Raw genomic sequence first — 20,026 nt, forward strand, 5'->3', positions numbered from 1 at the left:
AATTGAGTAATTCAAGAACAAGATAAACAGTCTAGGATCCAGTAAAAAAGTGGCAAAGATTTGAACAGATGCACTTTGCAAGAAGACGCAGCAGTGGCAAAGAAACACCTGAAAAGATGCTGTACTTCATTAGTCATTAGAAATGCAAAGTAAAGGGGCGCCGGGGTGGCTCAGCCGGTTAAGCGCCTGTGCCTTCCTCTCAGGTCATGGTCCCAGGGTCCTGGGACTAAGCCCTGCATTGGGCTCCCTGCTCAGTGGAGAGCCTGCTTCTCCCTCTGCCTGCCACTCCCTCTGCTGGTGTGCTCGCTCGCTCTCTCTCTCTCTCTGTCAGATAAATAAATCTTAAGGAAAAGAGAGAAATGCCAGGTAAAACCACAGTAATATCCACTGCAAACCCACTAGTACAGTTCAGTGTAAAGACAAAAAATGCTAAGTGTTAGTGAGGACGTGGGACCGCTAGGACTCTACTATGTTTCAGGTGAGAATGGCAGACGGCGATAAGCACTTTGCAAAGCAGATGCCGTGACCTCATAAAGTTAGACACACATTGACCATACGAACCAGTGATGCTGCTGGAAGTAGAAGGGATTTACCCCAGAGACATGAAAACAGGTGTCCAACAAGGTCGTGTACACCCATGTTCCTAACAGCATTATTTGTAATGGGCAAAAAACTGAAAAACTGAAAACAGCCCCAATGCCCATTATTGACTGAATAAACCCAGTGCCCATCTTGGATGAATAAACCAATTGTGATACATTGTATCTTTGAATCCTACTCAGCAATAAAAAAGAATAAAATACGAATACACATACAGACAGCTGAATTTCAGAAACAGTAAACTAAATGAGTGCAAATGAGTCTATACTATATGATCCTATTTTTATGAAATTCTAGTGACAATGAAACTTGGCCCACTGGGGTCAGGAAAGAGGGGTTTTTTGTTTGTTTGTTTGTTTGTTTGTTTGTTTCTAAGAGAAAACTTTTTTTAGGGAGAGAGAACTCTATCTTGATTGTAGTGGTAGTTAAATGATTTCCATCAGTCATCAGAATTCATCCAATTGTGTGCTTAAAATGGGTGGATTTTATTCTAGGAAAAAAAATACTTCAGTAAACAAAACCAAGGGGAAAATTTTTTTTTTTAATAAAACATGTGGATGTGATTTTATTTTGCATTTCTTGGATGACTCATGGTATGGGACATCTTTCATGGGCTTTACCTGTGGAAGGGAGGGGCTTGCCCGGAGCAGGATCCAGTGTGTTCATTGGTCCAAAGTAGACTTGAATCATTTGTTTGCTATTGCGGTCAGACGGAATATCAGGGTTCTGGATCCTTCCATTCAGGCCCAGGACAGTGTTCTGGCCACATGTGGTCTGGTTATTGTGGTCATTGGGATAACCTGGCAGGACCCACCAGGCACTGCTTGGCATCTCTCCAGGTAGAGAAGCCTTGTTCATTCCTGTGTCCCCGGTGGCTCACCAGGTTCCCTTCTGGTCTGGGATTCAACAACTCCATGACCAGTCTGTGGGTGGGGTCGCCACACAGACCTAAAAACTGATATTTCTCTGGCATAAAGAAGCAGATTAATGGGGGTGCTTTGCTGGCTCAGTCAGTAGAGCTTGGGACTCTGAACCTCAGGGTCATGAGTTCAGGCCCCACATTGGGCATGGAACCTACTTAAAAAACAAAACAAAACAGGTTAACAGCCATGAAAGTGAAACCAGTTGAGTTTGTGTGTTCGTTTTTTACGATCTCAACATTTTATGGAGAACCTTTAAAAAAATATTGGAAGAATTATTCAGTCAACACCCATATTCCCACCACCTAGATTTTACAATGAATATTTTGCTCTTTGCTTTACCACACATCTATCCATACCTCTGTCTCTCAGTTCATATTTTTTTTCAAGCATTTCAAGATCAGTTACAAACATTAGTCCCATTCATCTGTTTTTTAAAGCTGACTTTTTGTTGAAGTTTAGCATAGAGAAAATCATTACATAGGCATGATTGATGAAACCGTTGGCTGTTGGTGGTTAAGTCCATCTCCTGCCCCTCTCCCCTCTCTGGAGGCTGGGGGTTGGAATGGGCTGAAAGGTCCGACCCTCTAATCACGCCTTGGTCTTTCTGGCAGCAGCTCCCATCCTGAAACTATCTGGCTACCTCCGCCACCGACCATCTCATTAGTATACGAGAAGACACGCATCACTTGAAGATTCCGTGGGACTTCGAAGCTCCTGGGCCATGATCCCGGGACTAAGACCAAATATTATAACACGAGATGCTCTTATCACCCCATCACTTGGGAAATTACAAGAGTTTTAGGAGCTTTGTGTCAGAAAGTGGGGGCAGAGACCAAATATATATATTTATGCCACTCCCATGGCTCTTCAGTTGCATATAGGCTATGGCTTCTTTCTTCTACAATGGCAGAGGAGTTGGGACAGAGACTCTAGGCCCTTGAAGCCTAAAATCTTTACTGTCTGGCTCTTTATGGTAAAAGTCTGCCTATCCTTGTACTAAAGTAACACCTCTGGGCTTTCTTTATTCATTTTATTTTTTTTCTTAATTTTATTTATTTGAGAGAGAGAGAGAGAGCATGAGGAGGAGGAGGGGAAGAGCGACAGGGAGGTGTTGGCTTCCCGCTGAGCAGGGAGCCCAGTGCAGGACTTGATCCCAGAACCCTGGGATCTTGACCTGAGCCAAAGGCAGACAGTTAATGGACTGAGCCAGCTAGGTGCCTCTATTCATTTTACTGTTTGCTTTATTCTCTGTTATCTTGTATTTACTTGCCCAGGGAGGAATTGACTTACCTGACTGGGACCTGGTAAGCTTCCCATCTGAAGGTCCACGGTCTTCTGCTGGATGGGATTAAGGTGTTCAGGGTCTCCCAGCCCTCCTCTCCTCGCTGGGACCTACAAGCCTACAACGGAGAGCATCCTCTGTAGCCCCTTCCCTGAGCCTGCTGGTCAGGCCTGCCCATGCCCCGACGAGGCTTGCATTGTGTTTGGTCAGAGAAGTTTAATTCCAGGGGAACAAACAGTAGGGTCAGGCCCCTTCCTACAATCCAACTGAACTACCAATCCTGCTGATAACGTTGCTCTGCAGCCAACACCGTGTACCTAACCTGACCCCATGAGACTTCCCGGGGAGCTTGTGAAAAGCACTGGCATCCAGTCCCCTGCGCCCCAGACCCATCAACAGAACCTCTTGGGCTGGGGTCTGGGGACTAGTATTTTTTTAAGAGCCTTCCCAGGGATTCGCACGTCGGCGGTCTTTCTCCTTTGTTTTCCCAGTTGTTCCTCAGTTATTTCAGAGGACAGAGAGGGGGAAGATTTGGTTAATTATCCCCCGGAAGCTTCAGCAGGTGTCTTGCAGCAGGCTCTGAAGCTGGTTTGTAGTATTTCCCCCTGAGCAATGCCAGCGTCTCTGAGACAAGTGTACAAGGGTGGTTCTCTCTCAGACAGACAAATTTTGGTTGTTCGTGTAAAAACAAGCACATTACGTTATCGTCACACTTCTAAATGCTTCCTTCTAGACGGGTGTGATTCAGATCTGAAAGTGATGCTTCAACCCATATGTCGTCTTGATAAACGCAGGCTCCGCATGGCTCAGTTTCCACACAGAGGAGTAAAGAAATGGCCCAGCCGCGGTCCAACGGAGTTTTAAAAGGGATTTTAATCTTTTTTTTTTTTTTTTTAAGATTTATTTAGAGAGAGGTGGGGGGAGGAAGAGCCGAGGGGGAGAGAGTCTCAAGCAGACTCTGCCCTTCCAGGCTCGATCTCATGACCCTGAAATCACGACCTGAGCCGGAGCCAAGAGTCAGACACTTGACTCACCATGCCGCGCAGGTGCCCTAAAAGGAATGTCAGTCTTTTGACTCCTGGGTCTTGAGGAAGGAGGAAGAGACCTCATCCAGAAGCCATGGCGACCTCTTGCCCCTCTCCCCTCAAAGACCTCTTCCTCCACTCCCCAGTTCATGATGGTGGATTAATGAAGGGGAACCCCAGGTCGCATGCTTTCCCCTGAAGGCAGCATTTCTCAGCCCCGTTGCCTGTGGACATTTGGGGCGGGTAGATTATTGTGAGGCTGTCCTGAGTACGGTAGGATGGCGAGCAGCATCTCCTCTCTAGTGGTGACAATCCAAGTGTCTCCTACACAGTCAATTTGGGGAGCAGAATGGGGCCAGCTGAGAGCCCCTGTGTTAATGGAATCAAACAACTCACTTTAATCCGGTGGTAGTTCCTAAAGATCTGGCCACAAGAGGCCTCTCCTCTGGGCCTTGTGCTTTCAGTGGGCTAAGAGGACTGAAGGCAAACCCAGCGAGTCGAGGTGACGTCCCAGCCCGTGCTCAGGGCTCTCTCCAGGCCCTCCTCAGGAAAGCGGGCCAGGGTGGTGGTGTGTGAGCTCTAGACCCAAGAGATAATGATCGACTTCCTTGTGAATAGACATGTGGATAAAATCATTTGGTGTCTTCGCGAATCCATGGAACGGGGGCTGACACGTGATCAGTGCTGTGTAAGTGTCAGGTGCCACTGTGACAGTTTTCATAGCACTAGTCTGGAGACATAAGACAGCTTTTGTGTCTGCTGGCCAGCTGAAGAAGAGGCCATTCAGATGATGGAGGCAAACCTGACCCTGCTGGGCCCCGCAGAGACGATGGGACGGTCTCCACTGTGGCCCCTTCGCAAGGGGTTTCCGAGGCTCGGTCTGACTCTTGACGCCTCTTGCCCTACAGGCCATCGTGGGGGGCTCACTGCCCTTCTGACACACATGCATGCAATGTATTTCTGCTCCAGGTCTTGTTTTTGTCATACAGCGGGCTCAGTGGATGGGGGAATGGGTGAGACTTTTCTGAGACAAGAGATGTCAAAGTGTTGCTGGGCTCTGAGTGTCCGTCCGTACTGTGCCGCATGCAGGCTCTGTGACCTCGGGCGCTCAACCTCCAAACCCCTACAAGCCTCACATTCTCCGTCTGCAAAAGGATATAAAAGGTACCTTCCCTAATAGGACTATGGTGTGGATTGAGTGAAAAAATGTATATAAACTACTCTTCTCGGTGCCTAGCATACAGGACTCAGAATTTGGTATTGCTGGTTTTGTTTTTTGAGGAGTTTTTTTTTTCTTTTTTTAGAAAGTGAGAGAGAACATGTGTGTGTGTGCACATGAACAAGGGGGAATGGTGGGGGAGCGGCAGGGGAACAGGGAAAGAGAGCATTTTTTTTTTGAAAGAGAGAATCTTAAGCAGACTCCTCACCCAGTTTAGAGCCCAATCTCATGACCCTGAGACCATGACCTGAGCCAAAGTCAAGAGTCAGACCCTCAACCCACTGAGCCACCCAGGGGTCCTAGTATTACTGTTTTTTAATTACAATAATACTGTTACCTAAACTCTTCATTTTGACCATTGGAAGGAAAAACATGGAGGAAAATGTTCTGTCCGAGCAGCTGCTATGAATCACAAAATGAAACCTCACTCTTTTTTTTTTTTTTTAAAGATTTAATTTATTTATTTGTGAGAGAGACAGTGAGAGAGATCATGAGAGGGGAGAAGGTCAGAGGGAGAAGCAGACTCCCCATGGAGCAGGGAGCCAGATGTGGGACTCGATCCCAGGACTCTGGGATCATGACCTGAGCTGACGGCAGTCACTTAACCAACTGAGCCACCCAGGCGCCCAGATGAAACCTCACTCTTTTTGTGTGTGTGTATGTTTACTCTTGCATTACTTGCTTTTGTTATAATAAGCATACATTAGTTTTGTAACTAAACATAATGTACAGAGAGTAAGGTAATAACTATCAAAAGTGATTATAAATTTCATCAGAAATAACATATTTGTGAGAAATTAGAGTATTGAGTGGGGAGAATTGCCCTCTGGATTATAAGATAGTATAAAACTACAATCATTAAAATATTATGGTGCTGATATAAAGACAGATTTATGCAAAAATGTTGCTCAAAAACAAATACTATTATGTGTAAAAATTTTAATAGTTAACATACATCATAAAGTAACGGGGAAGTAATGTTCAAGGACAATAGATAGCTATGGGATAAATAAATCTATTTAGAAGATCCTCATATCATGTCACATTTCAGAATAAATTCTGGGGAGAAGTTAAATCATATAAGAATATTGATCAGTCTCATAGTCAGAAATGTGAAACCTCACTCTGAAGTCACAGATGAAACTTCTTAGAACCAAAGAAATGTTAGAGTTGAAGAGGGCCTTAAAACCTACATAAACCCACCATTGTATAAATGGTAAACTGAGGCCCAGGCAGAGGCTGTGATTGATCTTGTTTTGAAGAAACATCTGAAACAGCATCCAGCTTTCAGAGAGAAGAAGAAAAAAGAGGGAGTGCTATAGGCTGAGAAAGTTTTGCAAAAGTTGAGAAGAGATTGGGTACCATCTTTGGGGGGTGTATCTGAGCTGGCTCCTGGAGAGGAGGCACAGGAGGAAGAGGAACAAGGACTTTGCTATGGGGCTTTTCCGAGGGTTGAGATAACTTGAAAATCCAGGTGACGTGTGGGGATCCCTCCATGCTGAGGAATTAGGGAAGACTGGGAAACAACTTTTTGCTGGCTTCATGCATTTTTTTTTCCCCAGAAATGGACCAGTAGTGCAACTTAGTACCCAAGTGGGGCCTGTGATGAGATGGGGTTCTGACCATGACCTGGGGCACCCCTACACTGTGCCATCAGCCTCGAAGCTGCATGTGGGGGTATTACCTTGGAACCAAATATGCAAAATGGGGAGCTGTTGAGATTTTTTTTTTTCTTTTAATTTGCAGTGTTTATGACACCCACATGCTAAGTCATCCAGCTTCCCTTCCAGACCGGCTGCCTTGGCAAACTAAATTAGCAACCAAAAGAGTTTAGCTCTTGCGGGGAAGGACAGATTCATTTTCCCAGCAAGGATCAACATGTGAAAGCCTCAGCTTGCCCCTGACTCACTCAGGGCACCGAGGCTTGGACCGGAGCAGTGGGCAGTCTCCCTCTGCACCACCCTGGGCCTCCATCCCCTCAGCTGTAAAATGGGCCAGTGGTAGCAGCTGTCTTAGAGCAGTGGTTCTCGGTGGAGAAGGGTTAGAGGATGCTCTCTGGGATGCACAGTGATGTCTGGAGGTACCTTTGAGTTGTCACAGCTGGGGAGGAGACCCTACAGCGTGGACAGGGAGATTTGGCAAGTTAACCCACATGACGTGCTTAGCCCCAGGCCATACATATATAGTAGGTGCTTTTTTTTTTTTTTTTAAGATTTTATTTATTTGACAGACAGATATCACAAGTAGGCAGACAGGAAGGCAGAGAGAGAGGAGGAAGCAGGTTCCCTGCTGATCAGAGAGCCTGATGCGGGGCTCGATCCCAGAACCCTAGGATCATGACCTGAACCGAAGGTAGAGGCTTTAACCCACTGAGCCACCCAGGCGCCCCTATAGTAGGTGCTTAATAAAGCAGTGTTAGTCTCTGCGCTCCTTCAAAACCTGGTCCCTGAGCCCAGCGGGTGCCTCTCAGCATGCTTTGGTTTAGCCAAAGAGGTTTCCCTCACCTAAATTGGCATGGTGATTGGTGCCACAGAAATAGATTGGTCATTCTTTAGAGATAGTTGAATCTTAAATTCCAGAAAGTGGAATATTCCAGGAGTACCCAAGCCCTGAGGGTAGAGCTGGACATTGGTGGCTTGTCTCTCTGCACGGAGGGCCATCCTCTGAGACTGTCGCATCAGAGCAATTGAGATTTGTTGAGGCTAAGGAGGGAACACAGTGACCAGTAACCAAGCGCCTTGCTGGGCGGGAAGGTTGCTCTACTCTGTAACCTTGCAGGGAGGGGCACTAAAGGGTTTTGTGTGAGCTCAGCTTCCGCTGACTGAATCCACTCCCCTTTGATGTTAAAAAAAGGCTTCACATTTTTTTACTGTGTTTGATAGAGAACTTGTCACACCTCCTTTGACCCATTAACCAGAGCCCTGAGCTTTCTGACTGATTGAGTCATGACTATAAAAATAAATGATGATATGGTTGAGTATACTTTGGCTCTTTGAGTGAATACAGGGCTGTTTGCCCCTTCACCAAATGGCCCCGTTCTGCTGTACTTTTTAAACTTCTTGGGGTGCCCAGGTGGCTCAGTCAGCTAAGTGTCCAACTCTTGCTTTCGGCTCAGGTCATGAGCTCAGGGTCCTGGGATGAAGCCCCAATTCGGGCCTCCTGCATGATGGGGAGTCTGCTTGTCTCTCTCCCTCTACCCCTCTCCCTGGCTTGTGCTTTCTCTCTCAAATAAATAAATAAAATCTTGGGAAAAATTAAATTAAAAAATTAATTACTGCAGAGGGGGAAATGAGATGACCGAGTGTATTCAGAGTGTGTAGGTTCTCGGGGGAAACGTGGGGAGCCCTCTCCATGGGTTTCGTGCATGAATTCTGAACCTGTTCTGATGGTTGCAATGCCTTTGTGCTGCTCTCTGGATTGTGTGGGTGTTGGGAAGCTGCTTCCAGATGACTAGGGTACATGGTCCTGCAATGACACTATGACACTATGACTGCAATAGAAGGAGTCCCCTGTAACCACCAGTAGGGATATTTGGGGATGACTTGCAACAAAATTTCTAATTGTGATTGTCTCTAAGGAGGAGGACAGTAGGGATCTAGTGACAAAAAAGTTGGCTTCCTTCCCAGGGTATTTGCTGCAAATACTTCAAGTTGTATCACCAACTAGCTCAGTGACTCGGTTTCCTTATCTGTCAAATGAGGGGCTAGGGGCCTCTGGCGCTGTGTCTCTGAGCCCCTCTCCGGATTCTGTAGATATCCGGTCTTAATTCCCCATTTCTCCAGCAACATGCTCCCCTGGAATTTACAGAGATGGCAAATCTTGACATTCTCCCAGGGGACTTTTATCATAGAAGTCATTAGTGTTATTCAGCTTTGACTTTATTATAATTTGAATTTCAAATGTTCGATTTTTAAGTCTGTTAAGATTGCCATAACTTTACCAAGTGAATTGCAAGTGCCGAAGCCTGCCAATTAACTCAGATGGTCACAGCGCAATTGCTTCCCATCGAAAGGCTGAATCACTTAGGAGCTCCTACCTTTCAAGGGCCAAGTGATTCACCACACCGAGTAACTTTGCAAGTGGGGAAAAGGAGCGTAGGATATTAGACTTCCTTTTAGTCTTCTTTCCCTTCTGGCAATTTAGATGTGGATTCTCTAATGACAACTTTTTTTTTCTTTTGTTTTCTTTCCAAAACGGTATGTGCTGTAAGAAGTGCAAACCATACTTGCACAATACCAAACGCAGAAAGTTCCCTGTTTCCCCTCCCTAGAGAGAGCCATTCTTAACAGTTTGGTGAAATTCCTCCAGATAGTTTTCTATTCTATATATTAACTTTTTTTTTTTTAAACAAAAAAGAGATTGTGTTTACATATACTATTTTGCAACTTGCTTTTGTTTCCTGGCAATATGTCTTGGAGATTTTTCTATTTCACATATATATAGAGAGAGAGAGTGAGAGAGAGAGAGAGATCTATCTTGTTTGACAGCAACATTGGTTTCCATGGTATTATTACATCAGAAACGATTTAATTAGTTTCCGCCAGTCTTTGTCTGGGTGTGTCCTAAAGCTGATCCTAAGACAATGATTTGGGTTCAAGTAGGCTATGAAGGAGGTGACCCCAGGAAGTACTGCTAAGAGAATGGAAAAGGGAGGCAAGCTAATTGGGGATACTTGATGAGTGGGTCACTGCAGCCTAGAAGATCCCCGAGATTGTCAAGTTCAGTGATTCACTAGAAGGACTCACAGACTTAGCTAAGCTATTACACTCATGGTTACAGTTTATTACAGAAAAAGGAAACAGACCAAGATCAGCAAAGGAAAGAGGCACAGAGGGCAGAGTACAGGAAAGAACAGGTAATGAGTTTCCAGTTGCCCTCTCCCAGTGGAGTTGTGAGGACAGCACTTCATTGTCCCAGGAATGATGTGGGGAGACGCACTTGAAGGATTGCCATCTAGGGAGGTTCACACAAGCGTTGGCATCAGATATCGATGAGGCGATCTGTCCTGTAGGCATCCAAGTGGCTGGCTCCAGTCTCCAGCCCCTGCAGCAGTCAAACTGCTGTTGAGTGGCCCAAAGACTCCACCATAAGGCATAGCTGGTGTAGACTGGCGAGGGCTCTGGGTGCTTGAGAGCTGGGGGGATAGCCTCTAGGGTAGGCTGAGGGGGCAGACAGGGCACCACAGCCACAGGTACACTTCTTTGTGGACACTTTTTGTTATTTACATTTTTCATTCTCACAATGTTCTAGGTCAGGAGTTGGCAAACTTTTCCATAAAGTGCCAGACAGAAAATAGTTTCAGCTTTGTGGGCCACACAGTCTCTTTTGCACCTATTCAACTCTGCTTCTGTAGTGTAATAGCAACCGTAGACATTGTGAATGGGTTGGACTAAGTTCCAGTAAACTTTATTTACAAAACACAGGTAGTGGACCAGATTTGGCTTAGAGGCTCTAATACCCAGGTATTATCCAATATCTAATATTCAGAGAATATCCTTGTATGTATATCTTTGTCCATTTGTGCAGATAATTCTATGGGATAAATTCCTAGAAATAGAATTGCTGGATCACAAGTTACAACATTTTTATTTTGAGTAGCCACTGTGAACCTCTCCTTAAAGTTGAACCAGCTTCCTCTTACACCAACAATACATGGAAGAGCTTGAGATTTCCTTTCCTAAGTACACTCATCTCTGAGGGGAAAGTACACTCATCTCTGAGGATGTTTCTGCATTTTCATTTTTGAGCTTTGGAGAGGCATAGGAAGATAGAACATTTTACCCCCAAGGAAGAACACCAAAAAGAGCCTGGAATGGCCTCCTGCTAGGATCTTGCTTTACCAAGGCCCCCAGAGAAGGGGACTCCAGTAACTTATTTTCATTTAATTTGTTTTCAAACCTTACACTGCCCACTAGGCGTCGTTCAAAACAAACCTGAGTGTTACCTTTTAAAAAAAAAGACCTCAAGGGATGCCTGGGTGGCTCAGTCGGTTGTGTCTGCCTTCCACTCAGGTCATGATCCCAGGGTTCTGGGATGGAGCCCCGCATCAGGCTCCCTGCTCAGTGGGGAGCCTGCTTCTCCCTCTGCCTGCCTCTCTCCCTACTTGTGCCCTCTTTCTCTCTCTCTCTCTGACAAATGAATAAATAAATAAAATCTTCAAAAAAAAACAAAACAAAACTTGGAATGCCTTAGAGAGCTCCTTAGTAATGTTGTTTATTAAGTGAAGATTCCTGTCCTAGTTTTCCCCTTCTACAAGGGATCTTCATGTAAACATTCCCCTGTGCGTACCGAACACTTCACCAAGTTACAAAAACTATACAGGGTCCAATTTTTGTCGACGTTGCTGACAGGTACTGGATACCGGAGTGGTAGCGGGCTTGATTGTTCACCCTGGGTCTTTTTGGTATTTAGACCATGGGTGGGGTTTTGGTTTTGTTTTTGTTTTTCCACTTTTCTTTTCTCCCCCCCCCCCATTCGCCCCCTCCCCCATTTTTATCATTTAGAATTCTTGATGTGAGCCCCATGGGGGAGAATAGAGGCTCATTAGCATTCAAACTCTGTTTTTGGCTGCATATTTTAGCTGGTTTATTTGATAATCGGCTTCCCTCCTGGGATCCAGCCCGCTTTTGCTCGGCTCATGCTGGGTGAATCTGTGATATTTCCCGTTCTGCAGTCCTTCATTTATAACACAGACGCAGCCTGCTTTCCCGTTAGCGAGATGGCATGCCCGGACTACCCACACGCAGATAAAGAATTAGGCAGAACTTGGCTGGGAAGATAAATCAAGCTAACCATCTCATTAGGCTTGAAAGACACAAATTAAGCTTGCATCGGAATTAACAGAGAAGCCTTCCAAAGAGACACGCAGTACGACAAGGGGTAGAAGAAATCGCCATGGCTGTTTCTCTCAGGAACTTGCCTCCATTGCCTGGCACAGAGGAAACATAAAGCCTCTTTTATAAAAGGCTCCACCAGACAGAAATTTGGGGTCAGAATCGCAGTATAACCTTCACTGAGTGCTTATCTAGGTACCATGTGCTGAGACATTACACAAATTGTCTCCTCAAAATCTCACAGTGACAGTTGAAGTAAAGTACTGGCAAGAGTCCTCTTTAACCTAGGAGGAAACTGAGTCTCAGGGAGATTCCTTCCCTTGTCTCAGGTCGCAGAGCTAGCCTAATGGTCACCGAGGATGTCTGGCCTGTGGCCCACGGCTTCACCTAGTGGCTCTTCTCCAGCATAAACTGGCCTTTCAGGGGACATTGGGCCCCATCTGGAGACATTTTGGATTGTGACAGCTGGTGAGGGGGGTGCTCATGGCATCGAGTGCATAGAGGCCTGAGGTGCTGCTCAGCATTGTGCCCAGGACAGCTCCTGTGACCAGGAACGTTCATGGTGGCCGCCATTGAGAAACCCCGGGTTAACTACTCAACCAGACTCAGTGATGGCTGACTGTCCCCGTAGAACTCCCCAGCTGTGGTGCTCTGTACACAGCACGGTAGGGCAATGGCCATGAGTTTAAAGTTGTCTGTTGTGGGGGACGCAGCTGTCTGGCAGCAGGAACCGTCATTGCAGAGGCCAGGAGGCGGGAACGTGCCTGGCGTGGCGAGGAACGGCCGACCATCTGGTATACCTGGAGCGAAGGGACTTACAGGCGCATGAGATGAGGGAAGTGGGGCGTTCTTCCCATGAAGGGAAACAGATGATGTCCTAAAAGCAACAAGCCCAGTGTCTGAGTTGAGGAACGAGTAGACTAACGACCTCTGTCTTGTTCCCGCCTCCCTGTCCCGTTTCTCTCCTTCTCTGACCTCCTCCCCGCCGCCCTCGTCCCTCTGGCTCCCCAGTGTTTGGCCACAACATGAAGAGCAGCAATGACTTCATCGGAAGGATTGTCATCGGCCAGTACTCTTCGGGCCCCTCCGAATCCAACCACTGGCGGCGGATGCTGAACACTCACCGCACGGCCGTGGAGCAGTGGCACAGCCTGAGGTCCCGGGCCGAGTGTGACCGCGTGTCTCCTGCCTCGCTGGAGGTGACCTGAGGGCTGCGGCAAAAGCAGTTTTCAGTTGTTTAAAAAAAAAAAGAAAGAAAGAAAGAAAATTTAAGACAGAAAGAAAACGTGTCACATGTCGAAGACATCCACACAACACACACACACACACACACACACACACACCCACTAAATCCTCTCAGAACTGAGAGGAAGCTGACTATTAAACACAAAATGGTTGCCCTCAATGAGCAAAGCCTGAGAACTTTCTGGAAACTCCATCTCTAGGTCATGAGCTGAGTGGGCTCTGCTGTGAGACTTACTGACAGTGCTTGCTACTGTTGATACCCCTCCCCCAAATGCACTTTAAACCCTCAGGCCAGAGAAAGGGCCTCCCCAAGGGTGCCAGCCTCCATTGAGATGAAACTCTCCAGGAGCTTGGCCAGTGTGTGGGAGGCCCGACGCCCACACCCAAAAGGCACACCAGCCGATTGGGTGGCTTCTGAATAGGCTCCTCTTCCCTGGGGTTCTTCAAACCTGATACCTTTCCCCGAAAGTGTAAGTACTTTGTCTTCTCTTTAGTGGACGTGGTAGATCAGACTATTTGGAGAAACCAAATGGCCTCAAAAAATATTCCATTATAAGAAACCTCCCTGGCTTGACTGAATTTGTCCTTGTGTTAGCTTATTCCTAAGAACCACCCTCCCCATGGGGAATGTTCTCATGTGTGTCCCTGTGTGTCCGCCCAGTGAGCAAGGTGGTCAGCAGGACCTCAGTCCTGAGCATTCCCTTCTCTCTGCCCCGCCCCCCAGTGAAATTTCACCCGGTTTCCTCCTGTCTGTCAATGCCCCACCTTCAGTAACAGCATGTGTGTATGTCAAGTAAATAGAATGCGATAGAGCAAAAGTAACCTTTTTTGGACTGATTCATGGTGATTGTGGCACATGGAAGACTTGCAGAAGCAGTTACCTGGATTAAAACGGCCACCACACTCCCATCCGAAAGGACTCCTTCCTTGTCATACTCTGAGCATCTCTCTGTGTTTGTGTGTGAACCAAAGTCATTTTTCTCATGCTAAGGAATTAGTGCAGTTAGAATATATCTCTCCCTGTTGGATGCTTCTGTATCTTTCCCACAGCCTCTTGTCTGATATAACAGGGAGCTATTTATTGAAATTAAAGATGATTTATTTGTGCCATGCATTTGAGTATCTTTTTCTTCCTGAACCTGGGGCACGAAGAGTGCGAGGTGTTTCGGCTACCCCTGCTGCGTAACAAACCGTCCCCATGACACAGAGCCCTGATATGGCTTGGAGGTCAAGGGGGATGGCAGGAGGGCTAGGTTAGGTTAAGCTTCTCAAGAGAAAAAGAGGGAAGCCATTTTCCTTTTCTACAGAATGACTTCCTTATCGTGGTTGTACAGAAGAGGAGAAAAGGGGCGCCTGGGTGGCTCCGTGGGGTAAGCCTCTGCCTTCGGCTCAGGTCATGATCTCGGGGTGCTGGGATCGAGCCCTGTGTCAGGCTCTGCCCAGCAGGGGAGCCTGCTTCCTCCTCTCTCTCTGCCTACCTCTCTGCCTACTAGTGATCTCAATCTCTCTGTCAAATAAACAAAATCTTTTTTAAAAAATTAAAAAAGGAAGAGCATAAAAGCACGAGAGAACAAAGAGAGTGAGGGCCTAGGAACATAGCAGGTGTTGGGCACTCGAGAGGAGGGAACACCAGTGACCGAGCCCATGGGGTCTGGAGCCAAAGAAGCCATGGTTCAAATCGTGGACTCACCTGCCCCCTAACCTTGTATCCTTGCACAAGTCACGTAACTTCTCTGAGCTACTCTCTCCTCGTTATGTCAGGGTACCTCGAGAGCAGACCTGGAGGCAAGAACTTGGGTGCTGCTTGTTTACCGGGAAGGGGACCCCAGGAAGCATTAAATGGAAGAACAAGACAGAGAAAGGAGAAAAGTAGTTGAAGGCTGCCTGGGCTAGCACTGGGCAGCTGGGGCGCAGCCATGCCGGGGACCCCGGAGAATACACTTGAGAATAATCATGACAGGGAAGCTGGGGTACTTTAACCCCCGGTGCTTATGTTTCAGGGCCTGAGGGTTGCCCCTGGAGACATGAAATGTTTGGCACTTCCGGACTATCCTGTGTGGGCCGAGCAAGCTTCAGGAGCACCGAGAAATCGCCAGGCAGAGAACGGGGTGGCAGGTGGGAGGGTCAGGTTCTCGTCCAGGTGTTGCGTCTGCATGTGCCACAGCCACGGGGAAAGTCAGATGGCCTGAGAGCTGAGGTGGAGAATCCCCAGCATCTGCCTCCCTCATCAGTAGTAACGAGGGCTGACTAAGCACCACGGGAAGTGCCAAACGTTTCATGCAGTCCTCACGCAGAAGCCCACACGGAAGATGAGATTAAACAGCCAGTAAGTGATAGAGTAGGATACCCGTTCAGGCCTGTGGGACTTGAGAGCCTGTTATGGGCTGAACTGTGGCCCCTCAAAAAAAGATGGCGGCCTGACCCCCAGTACCTCAGGGTGTGACCTTTTTGGAGATTGGGTCTTTACAGAGGTAGTCAAGTTGAAGTGAGGTCATTGACGGGGCCCTAATCCAGTATGACTGGTGACCTTATAAAAAAAAAGTTGGGGTGGGGGGACTAGGACCCAGAGACAGACACACAGGGGATATGATGGGCAGAGACATGGGAGAAGATGGCCGTCTACATGACAATGGCAGAGACCAGAACAGATCTGTCACTCACAACCCTCAGAAGGAACCAACCCTGTGGACATTTTGATTTTGGATTTCGGGCCTCCAGAACTGTGAGACCATGAATTCCTGGCGTTTAAGCCACCCCATCTGTGCCTAAGATGAGTGCAAAGCTGCTATGGCTAACCACATGCTAGACTTCCCTGTCTGAAACTCGGGTGACTGTTGTTACCCCGTACGGTTCATACGAGGACCAGCCTGGATAATGGCTGCACAGTCTTCACACTAGCTACCTGCTGGCTCTTCCTACAAGGTGCACATCAGGCGATGTTTGCTGGTTGGCCGGAGGGGACAGTTGTAGGATGGATGTCAGAGCTGTCCACGTCTCCAAGGAGAGAGTCTTGTCAGGAGATGAGGGAAATGTGTTGGAAGGTGAAGGAATGACTTGGTTTCTATAGAAACTTGGGCTCCAGGTGCCCTGTCGTGGGCTACCTGCTTGTTCTCATTAGCAACCTCCTCCTCCTCCTCAAATAGAAGATGGGAAAGGAGAGTCACAGACCATCTACACACTGTCTTTGGACCCAAGTTCAAAGGGAGGAGGTGGGCAGGAGCGGTGGGGTGAAGTCTGAAAGCTGAGTCTGTTTTCACAGCCAGTTCTTGAGTTCTCATGTCTCTTGGGACCCCAGGGCCCCTCGGGATTTCAGTCCACCCCCAGGAGGTGACAGAACCTCAGACATACTGTGTCCTAGTGCGCCAGGAACAGCTGTCTGGAGCTCTGATATTTCTCTTCTGTAGCACTGGGAATCACAGCACAGGAGGAAAGAGGGATTCCTTTCCTTCCTGGGTGACCTGTCTTCCACCGTCACTGGGCTACCTGCCTTTTTCCATGTTCAAGAAGACCATTGAAAATAACTCAGGGATTGGGGTCCCTGTCTGGTTCAGTCGGTAGAGCATGTGACTCTTGATCTTGGGGTTGTGAGTTCGAGCTCCATGTTGAATGTAGAGATGACTTAAAATCTTAGGGGCGTTTGGGTGGCTCCATTCGTTAAGTGTCTGACTCTTGATTTCGGTTCAGGTCATGCTCTCAGGGTGGTGGGATGGAGACCTTTATCAGGCTGTGTGCTCAGTGGGGAGTCTGCTTGAAGGCTCTCTCCCTCTGTCCCTCCCCCGCCCCCATGCACACATGGGCAATCTCTCTCTCTCTCTCTATCTCAAATAAATCTTAAAGAATAAAATGTTAAAAAAATAACTCAGGAACGATCACCATTATCTAAAAACTAAAAATAAATGCCTAGGAAAACAAAACTGGATGGCATCGCCCTCGAGGTTGACAGCGGTTACTCTTTGGGAGGTGGTTTGACCACTCGACTGTATACCTTCCTCTACAGTATCCTCGAAGGTTGCATTGTGATCTAATGGCAGCTAATGTATATTAAGTGTTTATCATGTCAATCACTTTTCTAAGCACTTGTATGGGGCAAGCATTGATTTGTTCCCATTTTGCAGATGAGGAAACTGAGGCTTGTGGTATTACGTAACCAGCATCTGGCCATACTGCAACAGGCGCCTGAAGGGAAAGCCATGAAATTGAACTAGCCTCCACTGTCCCTTTTATAATGGTGGCGAGGGCGCAGGGAACTTTGATTTATTGGTATATAAACAGTATTTTTTTTTAAAGATTTTATTTATTTATTTATTTGACAGAGAGATTGCAAGGAGGCAGAGAGGCAGGCAGAGAGAGGGGGAAGCAGGCTCCCTGCTGAGCAGAGAGCCTGATGCGGGGCTCGATCCCAGGACCCTGGGATCATGACCTGAGCTGAAGGCAGAGGCTTTAACCCACCAAGCCACGCAGGTGCCCCTAAACAGTATTATTTAAAAGGTAAGAAACTAATGGAGATGATAGATAATAGATAGATAGATAGATAGATAGATAGATAGGAGAGAGAAGTAGGGAAAGCAGATGGTCTGAATCCTCAGACCACCGTGAACACAGTGTGGGTGGATGTGGATCTGGGGACAGGAGGAAACAGAATGCCATCACACAATAAATAAGACTTTAGGAAGGCAGAAGATCCATATAATATGTTACAAGGAGACCTCTACAACCTCTAAGTGATAGCAAAGATTGATTTGTTAAATAAGGAAATTACCTACTTTCTGGTTAGTAAACTTGGTCTAAAGCAGGGGTTGGCAACTCTGGCCCATGGACTGAATCTAGCCTGCCGCTTGTTTTAAATGAAGTTTTGTGGGAAGCGTGCCGGGCGCATTCCTATAGTCTATGGCGGAGCTGATCAGTTGAGACCGAGTCCGTGTGGCCTGCAGAGCCAAAAACACTTGCTGTCTGGCTCTTTGTAGAAGTTTAAGTCACAAAAATGTAGGATGAATGAGTGCAGAGAATGAATGCACGGCATAATAAAGACAGATAATGATACCGGACTGAATGCTGAAATTGGCAAAGAGAGTAGATTTCAGGGGCTTTCACCACCAGAAAGAAGGTAACCGTATGAGTAGACGCTACGTTGATCAGTTCAACTGTAGGAGCGATGCACTGCGCATGCCTGTATTGAATCATCATGTTGGATACCTCCGATAGATGCAAGTTTCATTAAAAAGTGGAATTAAAATAATAAAGTTAGCCTACCCCTGCCTAGAACAATGCTTCACAAACTTTAATATACACACAACCCCTTGATTCTGATTTGGTGGTTCTGGGGTGGTGCCTGATATAATGCATTTTGAACGAGCTCCCAGGAGATGCCAGTGCATGGGGTGGGGCATACATCCACTTGCTTCCATCCAGACAGGGGTCATGAACCCATTTACCAAAAATTTGCAGCCGTCACCTAGCGACACGTTATCAACACAGATCATTTAGTTTGTTTGCCACATCAAAGCATCCTCCACTTTTCAAAAGCATTTCCAGTGGCCTCTGTCCCACCACCCTCCTCCCGACTTGGTGGGTTCCCCCTCTGGAGGGTGATTCCCTTGACAGGGGGGTGCGGGGAGGAGGGAATGCAGTGCTGCAGATGATGGAGAGTGGGGAGAAAAGGTGCACATTTTATATTTATGTTTTGTATCAACCTTTAAAAAAAAATGTCAGTGTGGGGGAGGGCTCTTTTATAACAGACCTGATCTCTCGGTACAGTGTCAGCCGGGCCCAACACTCGGATAATAAATGTATATCCTTCCTAAATAAGTACACATGCGCGCTCTGGGGTGGGCCCCAGCAGAGAGTTTGCTGGAACCGGTAGATGTGGGACATGAGGAGGAAACTGAGCCTGAGTCCGGCCTTGGCTGGCTCTCCAGCCGGTGCCAAGAGAGGAATGCACTTAGGCCTCGCTGGTGGACCAGAGAGCAAGCGAGGGCCTGGGACAGGTTCAAGTCGTCCCTGTGGGCGCCAGCCACACACAGTGTCAGAGCACTCCGGAGAGGAAAGGGGGAGTGAACCGGGGTGCGGAGTGGGGGTGGCATGCAGGGTCTCCTGCCTGGAAAAGGTTTGCACAGGATCTACGATCATGATAGCGAAATCGCCTATCATTTCTTGAACACCCTCTACTCGCCATCATCTATGCTGAGTTTTACAAACAAATGATTTCATTGAATCTGTGCGAGGTAGGTTCTCTTGGTAGCCCCTGTTATATTAAGGAGGAAACCGAGGCCTCAGAAAGGCAGAATGACTTGCCTGACCACACAGGAAGCGGGGGAGAGAATGATCCCGATTTTCGGAGATACTAATTCTTAAGTGCAGTGACCTTCCCAATGAAAAACAGTGGGTTTGAAAACATTTATGTGAAGTTGGAGCCAACACACGAGACCTATGCACGAAGGTAACATGTGCTTCTCTTTGTTGAGTGCTTGTTCTGGGCCAAGAACCTTCTACTGGAACCTCCTTTAACCCCTAAGAAACCCTGAACGGTGGAGGGCAAGGGAGGAGAGGGTAACCCACCTAGGCCTGCCTTCCTGCTTCCCAAGCAAGCGGTGTGTCAGTGCCTTTAAGGCCAGAGTGAGATGGGGGCGAGCTGAGCCCAAGCACACAGGCCCCATGACTTCTGCCTCGGCCTCTGACTTCTGTTTTTACCTTCTGGTATAGATTTCCTCTGAGGAGGCCCCAGATACTTGATCTCCTGTGACAGGCCCAGATGCAAGCTCTGTTACTGTCCCATCTCACAGAGGAGAAAACTGAGTCTCAGAAAAGGGAGCACAGGCCCAAGGCCACAGGGTGGCTCAGAAGCATAGCGGTGGTTTCTCTCAGTTCCCTGAAGGGGGCTGACCAGGGGCGGCCTTCAAGCT

General features: G+C 47.4%; 1 protein-coding gene across 1 annotated transcript in view; it reads left to right on the forward strand.

The window, feature by feature from the left end:
• Positions 1-14,241, forward strand: part of SYT17 (synaptotagmin 17) — an 86,143-nt gene extending 71,902 nt beyond the window's left edge. Inside the window, exon 8 of the mRNA XM_059415234.1 lies at positions 12,894-14,241. Coding sequence (XP_059271217.1) covers positions 12,894-13,090 — 197 coding nt within the window. The 3' untranslated portion in view covers positions 13,091-14,241. The remainder of the gene's footprint in view (positions 1-12,893) is intronic.
• The last annotated feature ends 5,785 nt before the right edge of the window (positions 14,242-20,026 follow it).

Source organism: Mustela nigripes, chromosome 11 (assembly GCF_022355385.1).
Source record: "Mustela nigripes isolate SB6536 chromosome 11, MUSNIG.SB6536, whole genome shotgun sequence".
In the NCBI taxonomy this organism is placed as follows: Eukaryota; Metazoa; Chordata; class Mammalia; order Carnivora; family Mustelidae; genus Mustela; species Mustela nigripes.